At 42.1% G+C, this 17,851-nt stretch overlaps 1 protein-coding gene across 3 annotated transcripts in view; it reads left to right on the top strand.

Annotated features, from left to right (window-relative positions):
- KLF12 (KLF transcription factor 12) overlaps positions 1 to 17,851 on the top strand; it is a 367,131-nt gene that overhangs the window by 193,028 nt on the left and 156,252 nt on the right. For all 3 annotated transcript variants that reach the window (XM_063952935.1, XM_063952934.1, XM_063952936.1), the window contains exon 2: positions 15,745 to 15,831. In XM_063952935.1, coding sequence (XP_063809005.1) covers positions 15,745 to 15,831 — 87 coding nt within the window. The remainder of the gene's footprint in view (positions 1 to 15,744; positions 15,832 to 17,851) is intronic.

Genomic DNA, 17,851 nt, shown 5'->3' with positions numbered 1-17,851 from the left:
TTTGGACATATGCCGTGAAAACAAGCTCTATATTTCAAGCTATTTTCACACTTTTGACTGTCACCCTCAGGCATCACCCCCACACATTACAGAAGGCATGACAGTCACATTCTTATGTCTCTGAGGGGCACTACAGAACCTTTTCCCACTTGTCTAGCTAATTTACATTCATTAGGAGTTGCAAGTACAGTATGGAAACAAAGCAATGCAAATTCAAATTATTCATGAAGAATAGGATCCGTGCTGGTAACAGGGATACACGAGAGCTTTACTTTAACCACTGCAGTACTGAATGGCTCTTGCCTTTCATGACCAGTCCAATTTATAAGTTTCAGCGCTATGGCTGTTTCATGGGGATTCATTTTAGTTTTTTAATGCACACAATTCAATATCACATTTTGGGGGTTTTATGACATATGGGGATTCTTTAATAATGAAATAACTTTTGATATATTATGGCCATTTTATGATAAAAGAATCTCTTTTCCATGATTCTCCAGCTAGATACTTGGGTACCCATCTATTCATGCAGGATGTACGACTGTGACACTTAATGAGGGACATGCATATACAGTACTTATCTAGCTAGGGAGGGCACTTTTATGTGTAAGACTTTATTTTATTGTAGAAGACCCTGCTCACTGATGGGGTGGGGGGGGGGGGGGGGGCAGAGGCAACGGAGTCATCTGCCGCCGGGATCCTGCTCTGAAGGGGGGCACCTCTCCTCCCATTCTGTGACACCAGTGAATTAAGTTAATTGATTGCTGCCGCTATCTTTTCAGTGGCCAACTTCCTCACTGGTCCCTGCACTTTACATATCACACCCTCTTTATTATACACATTTTACAAGTGTCACACCCAGGATTAGAAACCACAACCTATTACACTGGAAGCACACACCTTACTGATGAAGTTGTTTGCGCCTGTATAGGAAATATGAGAATTTTAACTATATGAAGATACTTCTCTGACAATTACACGTAACTTCATGTAGTTAGCATTCTCATGCTTCCTCTACAGGAGCAAATAGCTCCATCAGTAAAGTGGGGCACCAATATTTATCTATAACTGGGACGAACTTACGCCACTGGTGGGGGCTATATATCTCTTGCACAATTCAGGTCCATCAAATGCGCACCATTCAAGAGCATCCAGCTACTATTACTGCGTTATAAAGGATAGCATACCGTTATAACTGGCATTCTGCCGTTCACTACTGAAGCTCAGGACCGGGCTGGCCAAAAAATATGCAACGAGACGCTGGCATGGCCGCGTTCCGTCACAGTAGTAAACTTGTAACCACAATCAGTGGCAGTAACTGTAAACAGTAGAGGAGGTTGGCTAAAGCTGTGGCTAAAGTCGTGCAAGCTTGCATGTTGTATTTGTATAGAAGGCAATGGAAGCCGCAAGTTACTGTAGCAGATCTAAAATAACCTACAATGGAAAACCATAAATAAATGTCATTCTGTTAGCTTGATAAGTATATACGGTACACTGGGGCTCCAGAATATCTACATATATAGGGACCAGGGATATGGGTTAAGTGCAGTGGTATCTGGAAGAAAAGAAAGGGACATTATCTGAAAAACAAAATAAATAAATAAAGAAATAAATAAATAAATAAAATAAACACAAAAAAAAATCAGTATTTATTTAGGAGTATAGCAGTGTTTATTATGAAGTATTTACTATGACTTGGATACTACAATGGAAATTATTTTCTCCTAACCTTCTCAGCGGTCTACACACTTTACAGAAAACAGTCCCTGGGGCGTATGTGAAAGACAAGAAAATTGAATTGATTAGCTGTGAATTAGATTATAGCCTGTAAAAAATAATTTGCTCTGGAGCCATTAACCAGATCCTGAAGCAATTGAAATAGTTCTACAATTTCAAGTACCCAAAGCAATCATTGTCGGACACAGCTATACTGTGGCTTGCACAAACACCAAATCACTTGGGCAGAAGAATAAAGCCAACATGGCTGTCAGGTATTTAGATATAGAGAATTGGTTAAAAACATTGTAGAAACTACACTGTTAATGATATTTATTAACAGATATTTATATAGCGTGTATATGTTCTGCAGCACTGTCACTGAGAATATTTTCCCTTTCACATCAGACCCTGCCCCAGTGGAGATTACAATCTATGTTCGCTACTACATACATACACACATTCATACACACTATTGTTAGGAGCCTGACAGTATATTTTTGGGATTGATGTGAAAAACCAGAGCAGACCCATATAAGCATGGGGTGAATATACAAAATCTGCACAGTTAGAACTGTGTCAGGAATATATCAAATCCAATACCTCAGTCAGTGCTGTGAGGCAGTAATGCAAGCCATTATATCAACTGTGTAATATGAATCATAAAAACCAAATATACGTATTTTAGGGCTAGCATGATGACACTTTACTGCATCACCTCTTAATGGAATCTAATACAAGTAATGATTACCATTTCAGATCTTTTGGCATAGCTGACTTTGCCCCATGTATGAATCCGCCACTATACACAAAACATTTCTGAAAGACCAAACCTGCCAACCCGTCAGTCGTTGGAGCAGATTCAAGCGCACCCTCGGGGCTAGTCGCTGGCTTACCGTAAGCAGTAATTGAATACCTCCGGCACTTTACCTCGGGACTAAAGATATTTATATGCTTACCGCTGGCAATAATTTAATAGCTTTGTGCACTTGACCTGGGAGCTAAAGCCCACAGCCAGAGCCGGCCATAGCTATAGGCAAACTAGGCAATTGCCTAGGGCATTTGATATGCCCAGGGGCATCAGCAGCTTCTGCTGATTAAAATGATATGCGGCATGCCTATATTCTGTGTGTAGCATTTCATATGCAGATACAGCCACAGTCTCACACAGTATAAAGGCATGCTGTATATCATTTTAATCAGCAGAAGCTGCTTGTGCATCCTAGCCACATAGCAATGCAAACAAGATGCATTTTCATTAAAAAATTTGCCCGACGTTAGCACTGAGGCAAGATTTATGAGGACACATCTGTATCCAAGCAGAGGCAGAGGTCACAGTGTTAGCGGCAGTGTGAGTGCTGTGTGCATGTGAGTGGGTTGGTTGTGCAGTAGTGTTCGGAATATGTGTAAGGAGCATTATGTGTGTCATGTAAAAATGTATTAATAATGTGCAACATATGTGTAAGGGGCACTATGTGTGTCATTATGTGTATAAGGGCATTAATAATGTGCTGCATATGTGTAACAGGGTACTACTGTATGTGTGTCATTATGTGTATAAGGGCACTAATAATGTGCAGCAAATGTGTAGGGGGCACTATATGTGTCATTATGTGTATTAGGGCATTAATAATGTGCGGCATATGTGTAAGGGACATTATGTGTAAAAGGGCATTAATAAAGGTTGTCATAATGTGTAAGCACATTATGTTTAGAAGGACATTAATAATGTGTCTCATATGTGTTAGGGGCATTACTGTGTGGAATTATGTGTTTAAGGTGCTCTTCTATGTGGTGTTCCGTATAGAAAGGGCACTACTGTGTCGTCTAATGTGAATAAAGAGCAATAGGGTGTGGTGTAATGTGAATAAGGAGCAATTCAGTATGATGTAATGTGAATAAGGGGCTCTACTGTGAGGAGTAACGTTTATAAGGTAAAGTGATACTACTGTGGGATGTAATATGAATTATGGAAACTATCGCATGATCAAATGTGAATAAAGTGCAGTACTGTGTGGCGTATTTGGAATTGGGGTTACTATTGTGTGGCCATGCCCCTTGCCAGCAAAAACACACATCTTTTTGGGCTGTGCGCCAAATGTGCGAACTGTTCCTATTTAAAATATAGGGGGTACAAACACCAAAATAAGGACTGCTATGGCTGAGGGGTGATGGTTCTGGGAAAGAAGTGCAAGGTCAGAGGCAGAACCAGCAGTGGTGCTAGGGGGCACCAGCCAAAATCTTGCCTAGGGCATCATATTGGTTAGGGCCGGCTCTGCCCACAGCTAATTAAAATTGACCCATTGTCTGCCTGTTTTAGGTATGGAGGCATCTACCATTTACAGTATACTTACCTATTTAATGGAATGTTCAGATTTCCTAACTTGTGGGAGTGCTCCTGGAGCCCATTTCTCTCTCCTGTTATCAGACCCTGCCTTTGCTATAAGAGGGGAGATTTGTCATCACACAGTGGTGAGCAGCTAATGATTTATTAACCTGGAGAAGGCATAAGGAAATGATAAACTAGTGATATGTGCAAGGTGATAAATGCACCAGCCAATCAGCTCCTGCCTGCTAATTTACATATTGGAGCTGACTGGCTGGTTCGTTTATCACCTTGCACATATCGCTGGTTTATCACTTCCTTATGCCTTCTCCAAGTTAATACATCTGCCCCACAGGCCCAACCCCTTCTGCTTGATGAGGCAAATGCATCTTTGCGCAGAGAATTCGGGAATGTGATGATGTAAATCACATAATCACGCCCCTGTATTTGCCCCTTGCAAAGGAGCAAAGGTCAAAATAGTTGGTAAGTATGCTCCAAGCTTGCCTGAGGAGTCATAGAGAACATTGTGAATCCAACTAGTTAATATAAGCTTTTTAGTGATCTGTTACAATAATTGGTATATAGTAATACATTCATATATATATATATATATTTCATATAAAGGTTCTGTTTACTTCAGGAGAGAGGGGGGAAGGTGTTAGCCCTAGCCGTCACCCCTCGAGGGTGAGCCCTAGCCCCCCCTTCCTCATGTTTACTGTCAGCTGCAATGTTTCTTTGTTTCATAGCTCTGCTATTTGAAAATGTGCATAATGATATGTTGATAATGGGTAAGAGCTAGAATTGAAAATCCTTTTTTTTTTACACAGCCAACATTTTGTTTTCTATTACAAATGTTAAAAAAATTGTCTATGAACTTGGGCTATATAACAATTTCTGTGGCCCAACAAATGTTCCTGGTTGCATGTCGTTTTTCACAGCTTGAACAATGTTTGCAGTTTAGCTCCTGCTGTATACAAGCAAAGGACTAGACACAGCTCCAGCCATGTGAGCAGATTATACCCCTTTCAGACCGCGTAAAGCAGGTCACACCTGGGAGCCGTACACGGGTGCTTCCCGGGTGCGACCTGCCTGAGACCCTATTTGCCATTGTCCGGGTTGGTGACCGCAGTGGTAACGTGGGTGGGGGCGGCGCTTGGAGATCACATGATCCTATAGTGTGAACGAGAAATGGTTCGCATCGACTGGCTTTCCGTTTCACACAGCACAGCAAGCTGAGTTCAACCGTGCTCACTACCCGAGTTGAAATACCCGGATTATTTCAACTGGCCCCTTTCAGACAGCACAGCAACACGGGTTATGCAAGCTCATGCGCAATAACCCGTGTTAAAAGCTGGCGGTCTGAAAAGGGGCGGGGGGTGGTGTAACGTGCCTAAGGATGTCTATAACAAATACAGGTTGATTATCCCTTATCCAAAATGCTTGGGACCAGAAGTATTTTGGATATCGGATTTTTCCATATTTTGGAATAATTGCATACCATAATGACATATCATGGCGATGGGACCTAAGTCTAAGTACAGAATGCATTTATGTTTCATATACACCTTATACACACTAGCCAATATTTTTAAATAACTTTGTGCATTAAACAAAGTGTGTGTACATTTACACAATTCATATATGTTTCGTATAGAGCTTATAAACACAGCCTGAAGGTCATTTACATTTTTTTTTTAATAACTTTAATAACTTTGTGGATTAAACAAAGTTTGTGTGCATTGAGCCATCAGAAAACGAAGGTTTCACTATCTCACTCTCTCAAAAAATTCTGTATTGCGGAATATTTGTATATGGGATACTCAACCTGTAAAAGTCATTTGCAGTGAGCAGTATTCCATGCATTGGGCCTGATCCTGAGTTGGGAGTAAAACAAAAAAGAAATACAAGTTTGTTATCTGTTGTGTTTAAGAAATACAACATTGTGGGCCTCTAAATTAAGCAGTTGTCCCCATTGTGATATTACAGATGCATCCTCGTACATCTAGCCTCAACACGCCATGCACTGCGCGATGCCTGGCGTTACTGAGCTCCCAGGTCCTGTGCAACTCTGCTAAGTTAATGTTGGGTGTCTTTTTTTTTTGCAAAAAAACGTATATTAGTCCCAATGCAATACCATTAGGACGTAAAAGACTGTGCTGATTCATTTGATATATGACACCTGTATATTGTGTGTGACTGAGTCTGTATACGGAGCAGAACAGAACTTGTATTGGAAAAAAGCTGCGGCTGCTTCATTGTAGCACTTCGTGTACAGATACATAGACTCAGTCACACACAGATATACAAGTGTCATACATCAAAATTAAGCAGCGCAGTCTCCTCATGCATCTTTCCACATTGTACAAAAAAGATGCTAAAACATTCTCACGCAAACTGTGTGCCAAGAGGAGTTGTTTAGTGTGACTGCAACAAAGATGTTTGAGGACATATCTGTATCTACTCATAACTAAGGAACATCAAAAATACAAGTGAGTAGCTCAGGGGGATGCTGGACGGTGCATTGATTCTGGAGCTCATCTGATTCCAGTGCAGTGTAAATCTTTCATACGAGTTATGCTTTTAAGTTTCCATTTCTTTAATGCATGGGGGGGGATAGGATGTCTGGAAATGGAACATTTTAGTCTAATGAATATGTATTGGTGATATAATCCACCGCTCTGTTACAAGGTTTATTAAAGATATATTCATGGCCAACAATCCAGCCATAACTTTAGTCTGAGATGTAGAGGAAATCCTAGGGTAATTGCATTGTACAGTAATACCCCTTTTACACTCGCATGAAAATCCCGGGATATTGCACGTGAACGCGCATCATCCCGGGTTTTTTGTCAGTGTGAAAGGGTACAGGGACAATTTCCCGGGTTGAGCATCCCGGGATTTCAACCCAGGTCTCGACCAGGGTTGAATCCGGGACCGTCCCGGGAAGCTGGGTAGTGTGAAAGGGCCCGTCCCGGGATTCACTACCCGGGACTGTTAAAAGGCCTCCGATTGGAGCTTTCATGGGCTCAGAAAAGATGATGTCATCTTCCAGAGCCCTGGGGAGCGTCCTGGATGCGTGTGAGGAAGACAGCATGGCGACCTGGACAGACCAGGAGGTTAGAGAGTTGCTGAGCATTAGGGGAGAGGAGGAAATAATGAGGCAGATCACAGGCACAGTTAAAGATGCAGTGATTTATAAAAACCATAAATTGCGCCCTCCTCCTCCTCATAAAATATATGTGCAATATACTACACAGTGTGACAAGCTGCATCATGCTGTCACTGGCTGTATGAAACATCTGCAAAGCAGAAAGAATCAAGAGCTCAGGCATACACACTGGTACTCCGTCGGCCATGACTGCAGCAATGGTGTGAGCAGGCACCACCCCTCCCTTTGTTGACTACTGTGACCTCATCTATGTGAGCCAGAAAAAGGCCATTTCTAATGACATACATATGCATTTGCAGGGATATCCCGGGATCAGTGTAAATGGGGCTGTCCCGGGTCGATCCCAGGTCTTAGTGCAGTGTGAAAGGGGTCAGTCCCGGGAATGCATCCTGGGACGCATCCCGGGAGTGACCCGGGTGTGCGAGTGTAAAAGGGGTATTAGTGACTATAAAATGAGTAAACAAGATAAAAAACCACAGCAGTAACTGCGGGGCACTGACCCTATAGAGTGACTGATGCTGGAAGTTAATGATTGTATCATATGTGAATCTAAGGTCTATGGTGCATTCATAATTGAACAGCAGTGTGTCCTGAAAGAGAATGTTTCAGGTCTGTAGTCCCAGAGGGCTATCTAGTGTGCAGAAAACAACACAAATAAAACACAGTCACTTGGGAGATGTTGCCCATAAAATCAATTGTTTTTATATTTTTTTGCCAGACAATGTGCCACATATGGAGTTGGTAGAAATCTATATGAATAAAGACTGATGCGTCATTTATTTGCTTTGGAAATGTGTGGTTATCCGCAGCATTATAGCGTATTGAGAGATAGATGTCTGGTCTGAGGCAGATAACAATGTGTGCAGGGAAGTATTGAATTCCTCAAGATGTATTGACATAGACGCTGCTGTCTGTGCCTTTTCCATTCCAATCTGACTTTGTCATTTGTTTTATAGTGCCTCCGCATTAACCAAATCTCTAAGTAGTCCCCATGGTTGGGCTCTTTAAAGATCATGCAGCTATTCCAATGAATATTAAGCTTCTTTTCCAACTGTTATTGATTGCATAAGCATAGTAAGAAACTAGCTAAACAGAACATTGAGATTGTGATTGAAGACAGAGATTTGAGCTGGGTTTACGCATTGTAGTCCGGAGACATTCAGATCTATGTACTAAGGGGAGAAAAGGGGGAAAAAAACAAAAGGCAGAGAAAATCTCTGTACATACTGCTTCTCAGATTTTCTCTATCTGTAGCCTGTTAGTGCTAACAGCAGGCTACAATAGCGGTGCTGCATCTGGCTCACTAACGTTGCAATAGGCACCTATGGCAGCACTAAAGGAACTAATTTATCATCGATAAATCTCGTTGTGAGTGATAAAACTTGTTGTGTATGATAAATGGTGCTCCAGTCAATCAGCTCCTGTCGTGTACAGCTCCTAACTGTTATGTGTTCGGAAAATGTTATTTGGGAGCTGATTGGTTGTACCATTTTTCAATGAGTTTTATCACAGTTTGATAAATGGGCCCCAAAGTGTCCCAGGTGTTACTAAGAGGAGCTCTCTTACCATCTCCATTTTCTACCATCTATAGAAGCAGGAAGTGAGCTTTGTCAACTCGGGCTGGTTGACATTAACGCTTTAAATAAAAAATATCCCTACTGCAGCTGCACAGGACAGGAGTTCGAAGACAGGGTGTGTCCAGTGTCTGTGCTGCCTGCCTACACCGGCAAGGGGGTGACTTCCTGTTCACTCTTCTCGGCAGGTCTGCTATTAGTAACAATCATGGTAGCTGGCGAAGCAGGAGCTGCTTTCAGTCTGCGGTAATTGCCTGGATAGTATATGGACCCCATAGTCTTAAGGCCCCAATATATCTGAGCCCCGATTCCCTGACCGGAACCGCCACTTTTTGCCATCGATGATCTGTGATCTGGGGAATAAGAGAATTCTTAATTTTAATAATTCCCAATTTATCGATTTCAGTCTGGATCGGGAATTGAGATTTTTACATTTATTTAATATTCCCGATTCCCCGACCGGCCGTCGGAGATCAGGTTATATGCTGGTAATGTATGGGGGACATTAGCCTCATTTTCCTCATGCTATCTATCTATAGAGCTAGACAAATACTAGTTGTCATGGCAACTAAAACCTCAACCTTTTGCCCATAAATTGTCCCCTTTCTGGTTTTAACTCTTTGGAGACAGATTGTGAGTAATAACTCGTGTTATGCAGTGTTCTGGTACAGTGGGATAATACTCTCATGCTCCCATTGCTGAGAAAACGCCAGTGATTTCAGGACCAAGAGGGTAATTCAGACCCTAACGCGGCCGTGCATCTGTATGCAGTGGCTACATTCTGGTGGTCTGCGACAACCTTACACATTGCGGCTGCATCCAGCAAGGATGCGGCTGCAGTGTGATTGAGAGCAGTGGGCGTTTGCAGGGCTGTGAGGTGGCATTGGGGTGGTCCGAACGGGGGCATGATGCTCTGATCTAAATGGCAGGGACCGCCTGACAGCACAGCCAGGCTGCGCTGCCAGGGGTCAACCTTAGATTGATGCGTCCACAATCTATTTGGGAGGCGGCCTATCACACATGCTGGGCAGCCTTGCCCTGTGTTGGGTGGCCCCCAGCATGTAAGGAGATGGACGCATATCTGTCTGTGTATGCAGCGATCTGCGTTCATCTCTGAATCAGGTCCCAAGCTATAGGAACTCTGATGCAGCTCTGATAGTTGTAATAGCACAGAGATCTCATCACCGGCCGCCAGTTTTAATGCTTTCTGCAAGGAGCCAGAGAGGACATGCTAGCTTGTATAGTGCACTGATCTCGGTGGCAACCGGGCACAGATTGGTGCAGTATGTACCATAAGTTTATATTAAACTTGCTTTGGTCCTCTAGCAACTTCTTAGTTTCTGACATTTAATTTTAAGGGCATACAAACAATCTTAATGCCATCACTTTTTACTGCTACACTTTAGTGTTGGAGCCTTCCTTTATCTGTGGAGGAATTGAACCCTCAAAAAATTGAGCCCTGTGCAGAAAATAAAAGACAGGGCCTTACTTAGTAAAAAGTGCAAAAATAGTCTGAAATAAATGCTTGTTTTGCTGCATATCTCCAAACTATTTTCGCGCTGTTTTAATGTCGGGGTCTGTTCTGGCAAAGTTCCTGGAGATCAGACTCCCTGCTCCGGGATTTACAAATCTTTGTTTTTCTGTTCATACTATTACTAAACATCAATGATTTTATCCCAATGCTACTGACCATGATACAGATGTGACCTCATACACCTATTATTTTTATGCCATATGTTGTCATACACCTGACACGGTTCTTTTTCCCCAATCTTGATACTTTCTACCTAGTTTTGCTATTCTTTCCTCAATATTGTGGATTAGGTTTGTTTTTTTTGCAAAGACATTAGTAAAAAGTGTCAGTTAAAACATATTGAACCTGTATTTTGCCTTTTGTATGGTCTGGCTTCCCCCGGCAGGTGTGGAGTAGGTGTGCAGTATAAGTGAGCGGTGGTGGGGATGCTTAATAGCAACATCATGTCATAATGGCCCCGCATGCCGTTATACAATGCCAAGATTATAGGCATTGTAAAGGGGGGCATGGTAATTATGCCGCAATTCAGTGCAAATCGTGTCATCGGCCTCCTGGACTGCCCACTTTACTATGAACGCGTGAACGCGCTGCAGTGTTGGGAGATTTGAATGCTCTACCAGGCGGACGGGAGCATCACTCGGTTGTGTTCCTATGTAAGAGAAGAAGTGGATTACGCTGTTGAGGAGATGCAGTCTCTTAGCCTGGGAACTCAGAACCAAGATGGAGCTTTTTAAATGTGCAGATATTAGAATAATGTTTATGCTTATTATATATTGCAACAAATGCTGTGTCTTGTAGTTTTGTTATGTTGTTCATTCAGTTTTAAAAGATAATATAGAAGACAGGAAACTAGAAACTGACATTTAAATCAAGTGTTGCTTAAGTAGCACTTCTAAGCTTGGCTCTAGAATTACATGCCGGGACCTATTCCTGACTTATCTGCAAACACATCTCTTATCCAAAAAGTTTGGAAACCAGAAAGAAAAAAAAGTTAATTTTCCTTCAGTTCTTCTCAGTGATAATGACAACTTATTAATAATTTAGTATGTCAGGTAAAGAGCGTGGAAAGGAATTTTTAAATGTGATTTAGTTTATTTTAGCAATGGTTCTCTAAATTATTGAATAACCCAAAATATGGAAAACCCAAAATCACTTGTAGTTTGCAAATGAAACCAAAAGTTAAGTAACAAAAATTACAAATGTTCTGTCTCAGAAGCAAAGTTGTCTTTTTGTCTTTCAAATATAATTGGTTCTGCAGTGGAAGCCAGTTCAGCTTTGTGTTTAGTAAATGGCTACAAAGTACTAAAAGGCAAATTAACCTCTAATCATATTCTAACAGTTCATTAAACCTGCTTTTTCTGAATTGTTCTTTGTGTAGTCTTTTGTTTCTCCATCGTTTCAGCACACGGTAGGATATACTGTGTGCTATCTAGCCTTGGCCTCCTTTGGGACGTATAGCAGCAGTTGCTCATCCTTCTTTGTCTTCAGTCTAGTCAGCCGTAGGGATGTTTTATTACAATGTGCCCATGATCTTGCAGTAAAACCTCCATGCACTTCTTAAATCACATATAAAAAGGGCAATGTCCAGAACCAATATGCTGCTTGGTAAACATGGAACCAGCTTCCAAACCACTAAACAGTGATGTTCTCTGACTCTATTGCTCGGCAAACAGACAAATGCTGTTGAAAGAGCTGTAAGTTGGGCATATTAGGAAAAGGTTCCAATTTATTTTGTAATATTATTATTATTATTTATGCATACCTCACATCAAGAAGAAATTGTGACCAAGCCCCCAACCCCTCCACCCTCGTTACCAGGGATTGTACCTACAGGTGTGGTAAGCATGCTTAGCCCAATTAGTCACAGCATGCAATTGATGGGGATATATGCGCTTGCCGCGGACTGTATGACAGGTATGATTTATATGGCACCAGCCTTCCCCATAGAAATTAATTTAATAAGCAAAGAAAAGATTTGCTCTTCGGTGCAAGGTTACACCATTGGATTGCGAAACCTATATACCCAGCATAAGGGAACTGCGGAGCAGGAGATGGGTAAAATCTCTATGCGAATGTGCAGCCAACTAGCATATTACTGGTACACTTTAGACCTCAAGTGATAGAGATAAAACCTCCACTTAATGCAGGAGCGATCCTGTCACCAGGTATTCCAGCAATACAAATGAGCAGTATTGTTTTGCATTGTAGTATTATCTGTATTGTCTTTATTTTTCTTAACTTTTTTATTTTACAATGTTTTATGAATGAGTCTTAACCACTTAACTGGCATGGTCAGATTTCATGCAACTGCGCCATCCCACCCTGTCCCCTCGTTTTTGAGGAGGAGATCCGTTCTGCAGATGTGCATAATATAATGTTTAAATATTTAAAAAAATACTTTTTCAACTTTATTAAATAAAATACATATTAAAAAAACAATGTTGTTAACGCTTTTGTAGGTAAAAATCGTCAGTTAAGTGGATTTATTAATTACTTTTGCTTGCAGTATGTATTATAAGTAGGGTGGCCAATCCCAGGATTGGGATCGGTGGGATCCAGGGATTTAAGACAAAAATCGTCCGGGATTCAATCCCAGGATTGGAAGCTCCAATCCCGGGGAATGAGGGATCATGCGGCCCTTTGTGTTTTTAAAGCCGGGCAGCATCTGAGCTAGCTCAGGACGCCCAGACGCTGCCCGGTTCCCTCCTCCCGGCTCCCCCTGCGCAGTGTGACGTGCAGTCACAGGTCACGCTGCACGGTCAGCCGTCCGACGTCGAGCCCGAAGGGAGTGATCCACCTTCCCGCCCACGTGTTATGGTGATTTATGTGAGCTGGGTAGGAGGGGCGGTGCGGGGCAAGGCGAGGGGGGCAGACACATAGGAAAAAGCCAATCCCGGGGATCCCGGGATTGAAAAAATGGCCCAGGATTGGCTACCCTAATTGTAAATCCTGGATTACCTCTTATAAATTTTTGCTTATTCATGTCCCACAGCCCAAGTGAATGTGGAAAAGCCACTGTGCTATGTAGCCTGTAGTTGCAGTAAGTGTTTCTAGCAGAGGGAACAATAAAGGGGGGTACACACTGAGCGATTTTTGCTTAATTTCTAAGCAATCCGTCTAGATTGCTTGGAAAAGAAGTATACATCGCTCAGTGTGTATGCTCCATAGCAATAGTGCAAAGCCATTTCCACGTATTCACAGAGGAGGAGGCCCATGTACAGCCTCCCCTGTAGCCGGCGCCCTGCAGCACAATAGACGCTGAGCACTAGAGTCGCGCAGACTCTATTGCACAAAGACTTGGGCAGCAGCCATTTTCTCTGAGATTTGTGGAGAGATGTTGCTGCCAGCAGGGAACTCTGCAGAGATGAGTATTAAAAAAATGGGTGCAGGGTGTGTGGAGTGGGCCCCCCTGGACCCTGTGTGCAACGCACACACTGCACCCATTATAGACATGCCACTGTTCTCAGGGTTCATTCAGGCAAGCGGTTTGTTATAATTCATTCCTGCCACATTACACACAAAAAAAACAGGACACGAGTATAGAGAAGAGGCCAGCCTGGAACGCAGCGTGCAGAATCTCTAATCAAACACTTGCCTGAATGAGGCCTTTATAGTAAATAAACATGCAGGCATATATGTTTAATACACCCTGTGATGTCCTATTCTGTCTATTATGCTATGTCCATTTTCTGTATTTTAATCTGTATAGTCATTAAAATGGTTAGTGATGTGTACAATGTTATTTAAAAGTATAGTTGAACATTTTAGCAACAGTAGTGTAAAACTTTCTAGTCAGAAATCTTGGTTCAGGAAAACACAGTACAGTAATTCAATAATGTAATATGCATAATGAAAAAAAGCTGCCTCCCATTGCAGGTGAAGTATTGACCCCTGATAGAAGTTTCCACAGACTTTTGGCAGTGTACATCACATCCACCTCAGCTGTATGCACTAACTCATCCAAGGCTGTAAAAGGGTGTCCATAACTCAACCATAAAGTGAATTGCACAAAAACAGTTTTTAAATAATATTTTGAATAGTGTTTCTCATATTCATTATTTCTTAGTTAATAAACATTGTTTACATAAAATTCTATTAACCTATGTGTGTCTATTAAAAGGAAATGCTTAGGCTAGGTTGTTTTTTAAGATACCCATCTATAGTTTAAAGTAAATTTAAGGTTTTCAGTTCATTTTGATTTGTCCATAATAATAATAATAATAATAAGAATAAGAATAAGAATAAGAATAATAAGAATAATAACAGCATACCACACTATAATAATGTGCAACCAACCTATGATAATATGTCACACCGCCAAGGTATTAAATTTGGTATCAGGTCTCTAGGTCGGCAAGACTTAGGTTGATAGTGTCTAGGTCGACCACTATTGGTCCACAGTAAGTAGGTCGACATGGTTTCTAGGTTGACAGGGACTCCAGGTCGACATGACAAAAGGTCGACATGAGTTTTTCACTTTTTTTCTTTTCATTTTTTTAACTTTTTCATACTTTACGATCCACGTGGACTACAATTGGGAACGGTAACCTTGACTGAAGCATGGTGAGCGACAGCACCAAAAAAAGTGAAACAACTCATGTCGACCTTATGTCATGTCTGCCTTGTACATGTCGACCTAGAGTCCCTGTCGACCTAGAACCCATACGTAACATAGCATACATACACACATGACATACAGTACTATGAAAACACTGCGTACAATTGCATTCAGTTAATTGCGCCAGACATGTTAAACATAATTAGATAAGACTTTTTTTGGTCCTGGTCAGCTTGGGACAGAGTAAAGCAATGGCTGTGTAGACAAGTACAACTAGATACAAAAATACTTTCCCACTGTTGATGTTCTGACAATCATAATACAGTAATGAGAACGTTCGGTCTCTATGCAATGCTACCAGGCGAATACTGTATACAGTATGTAAAATAGATCCTAATGTGTGAATGTAAATGTATACAGTATGTGATGTGTGTAGGTAAATGTATGTGAGTTCTATTTTTCTGTAAGAATAGGCTCAGTAATGCTGGTCCTGGGGGTGAAGTTATATATATATATATATATATATATATATATATATATATGCAGACATGTAGAAGTGGCACTCAGGGTTCCTGTTGCACCTAATGACAAAGCATGTGAGCTTTGAAGCGTTGTGATTAAATACAGCGTCTCTCTAGCTTTATTCAAGACCGGATGAGTGCCGCCTCTCCTTTATTTCAAGGGAATTGGTATGGTACACACACACACACACACACACACACACACACACACACACACACACACACACACTATATAGTGAAAAATTTGCTTACAGAATTTTTAAGAACGAGCCTTTTTTGTACATAGCTATTTTAACTGCCTTCAGGTTGCTACATTTGTGACGTGGACTGTATTTTTCTCTTGTAGAACAGAACCTTTGAAAGCAGAATGTTAATGCTGGACGGGATGCCGGCAGCCAGAGTCAAAACAGAGTTATTGGAATCTGAACAAGTGGTAAGCAGATTTTCCTAGTTTATTTTACATGATCCAGCATCTTGTTTCAATCATATCCTCAGACTTTTCCCTTTTTCATTGAATATTATTATTATTATTTACAACTGTCAAAACAATAATTTACAGTGCAACATTTCTTTAATTATCAAACTGAGGGCTTCTACACATTGGGCCTACTTCAAAGTTGATTGCAAGAGCAAAATCTTCCTCTAGTGGGCAAAATCATGTGCACTGCAGGTGGGGCAGATGTAACATGTGCAGAGAGAGTTAGATTTGGGTGGGATGTGTGCAAACTGAAATTTAAATTACACTTTAACAATAAAGCAGACGGTATTTACCCCGCACAGAGACAATATGACCCACCCATATCTAACTCTCTGTGCACATGTTATGTCTGACCCCCCCCCCCCCTCCCCCCTGCAGTGCACATGGTTTTGCCCGTTAGAGGAAGATTTTGCATTTGCAGTCAACCTTGAATTTGGCCCATTGGCTCTTGTTTGTGACTGTGGTAGGCTCAGTTACAGCTGTGGTCACTGCAACTTGAATGTTGTGGACATATGAAGGGCTCAATGAAAAAGAGGCATACAGTGCAGAGCGGCTCTCAAGACCCCTCCTCAGCACCACATGACACATCACGACTGTGATGCTAAAGTAGAGGCTCAGGAGATGCTCTGCACTGTATGTACATGCAGAGCACAGAGCTGGAGGTCCGGAAGCACTCAAGAGGAGCTGGAAAATGGGAGGTGAGCATACAGGAGGACACTGTGAGACATATTGGGCGGAGAGGAGGCACTATGTGGCATACAGAGGGGGCAAGTGGATATTAGGGGTGGGGACTGTGGCATATCGGGAGTGTGGCATATTGGGGGGAACTGTGTGGATTATATTGTGTGTGGGGGGTTGTCACCATGACAAGCCTGCTCTGGGTCTGATGGCTCCATGCTACACCTCTGTAGATATCTATCGCCAATAGGATGCTAGTACATACTGACAATTTACCACATTTTTGTGGACCACAAATGCAACTTGAAGCATGCGTATTACTTGAAACATCTGGGAAATGTTCAATATGTACTGATGTATTTTCTGTCGTCTTTATTGTCACAAGTTGTGCCAAAACAAGCACATCCATGCATCTGTCTTAAAAGTGTAGTGCAGGTAATCATTTGTGTAGTGAAGTGGGCAGATGGGAGTGTGATGGGAGATGAGAACAGAGATGTAAATAGGAGAGGAATGGGTGAGGGCTTTGTAAGTTAATGAAAGGAGTACGTTTGGGGAGGAAGACAAAACATCTTAAATTATGCCCATTTTGAGCAATTCACAGGTAGAACAAAATAAGTATTACTGTGTGGGTGATTGTTACTCAAGATTTTCAAGTACAGATGGAGCCACGCTATTTGTGGCTCCGTCTGCGATTAGGGCGCTCCGCCGGGAACGAATGGGACTCACGTGCATGGTACACACCCACACGCCCCAATTCACTTTGAATGGGAGCGTCTGTGTACGCGCCTAGGCACTCCGCTCGTCCCCGCCTGCAATGTAGTGGCCCCATCTGTACCAAACATTCCCGAAAGTTTGTAGTCTCAGATTTTGTCATAAAATTTAGTAAAAAATTAGTGTAGTAACTACTGGTGTATCAATAATGTGTGCAGTTATGTTTAATGTCTCCGCCTTCATTCCAACCATGCTATTACGCAGGTAGCTGCACGGAAATGCCAGTTGCCAATAACTGCTCTGTTATTGGAGGGTGATAATGCTACTGCCTTATAATACCCAGTCCCCACCAGCAAAACCAATAGTTATTCTACTATCGTTGGGGTGGATTCTGAAGGCCCGTTCACACTGGTCAATATATCGGCCGTTCTCTTGAACGGCCGATATATCGCGGGACCGTCGGCCAGTGTGTACGGCCGATACGTCTGTGAACTCCGTCGTTCGCGTCGGCCACGCAGCACAGCCGACGGTCGTACACATGCTGCGGCGGCCGGCGGTGATTGACAGCTGAACACACGCCCGCCCA

Source organism: Pseudophryne corroboree, chromosome 2, assembly GCF_028390025.1.
Source record: "Pseudophryne corroboree isolate aPseCor3 chromosome 2, aPseCor3.hap2, whole genome shotgun sequence".
Taxonomy (NCBI): Eukaryota; Metazoa; Chordata; class Amphibia; order Anura; family Myobatrachidae; genus Pseudophryne; species Pseudophryne corroboree.
This window is presented reverse-complemented; position numbering and strand designations above follow the sequence as displayed.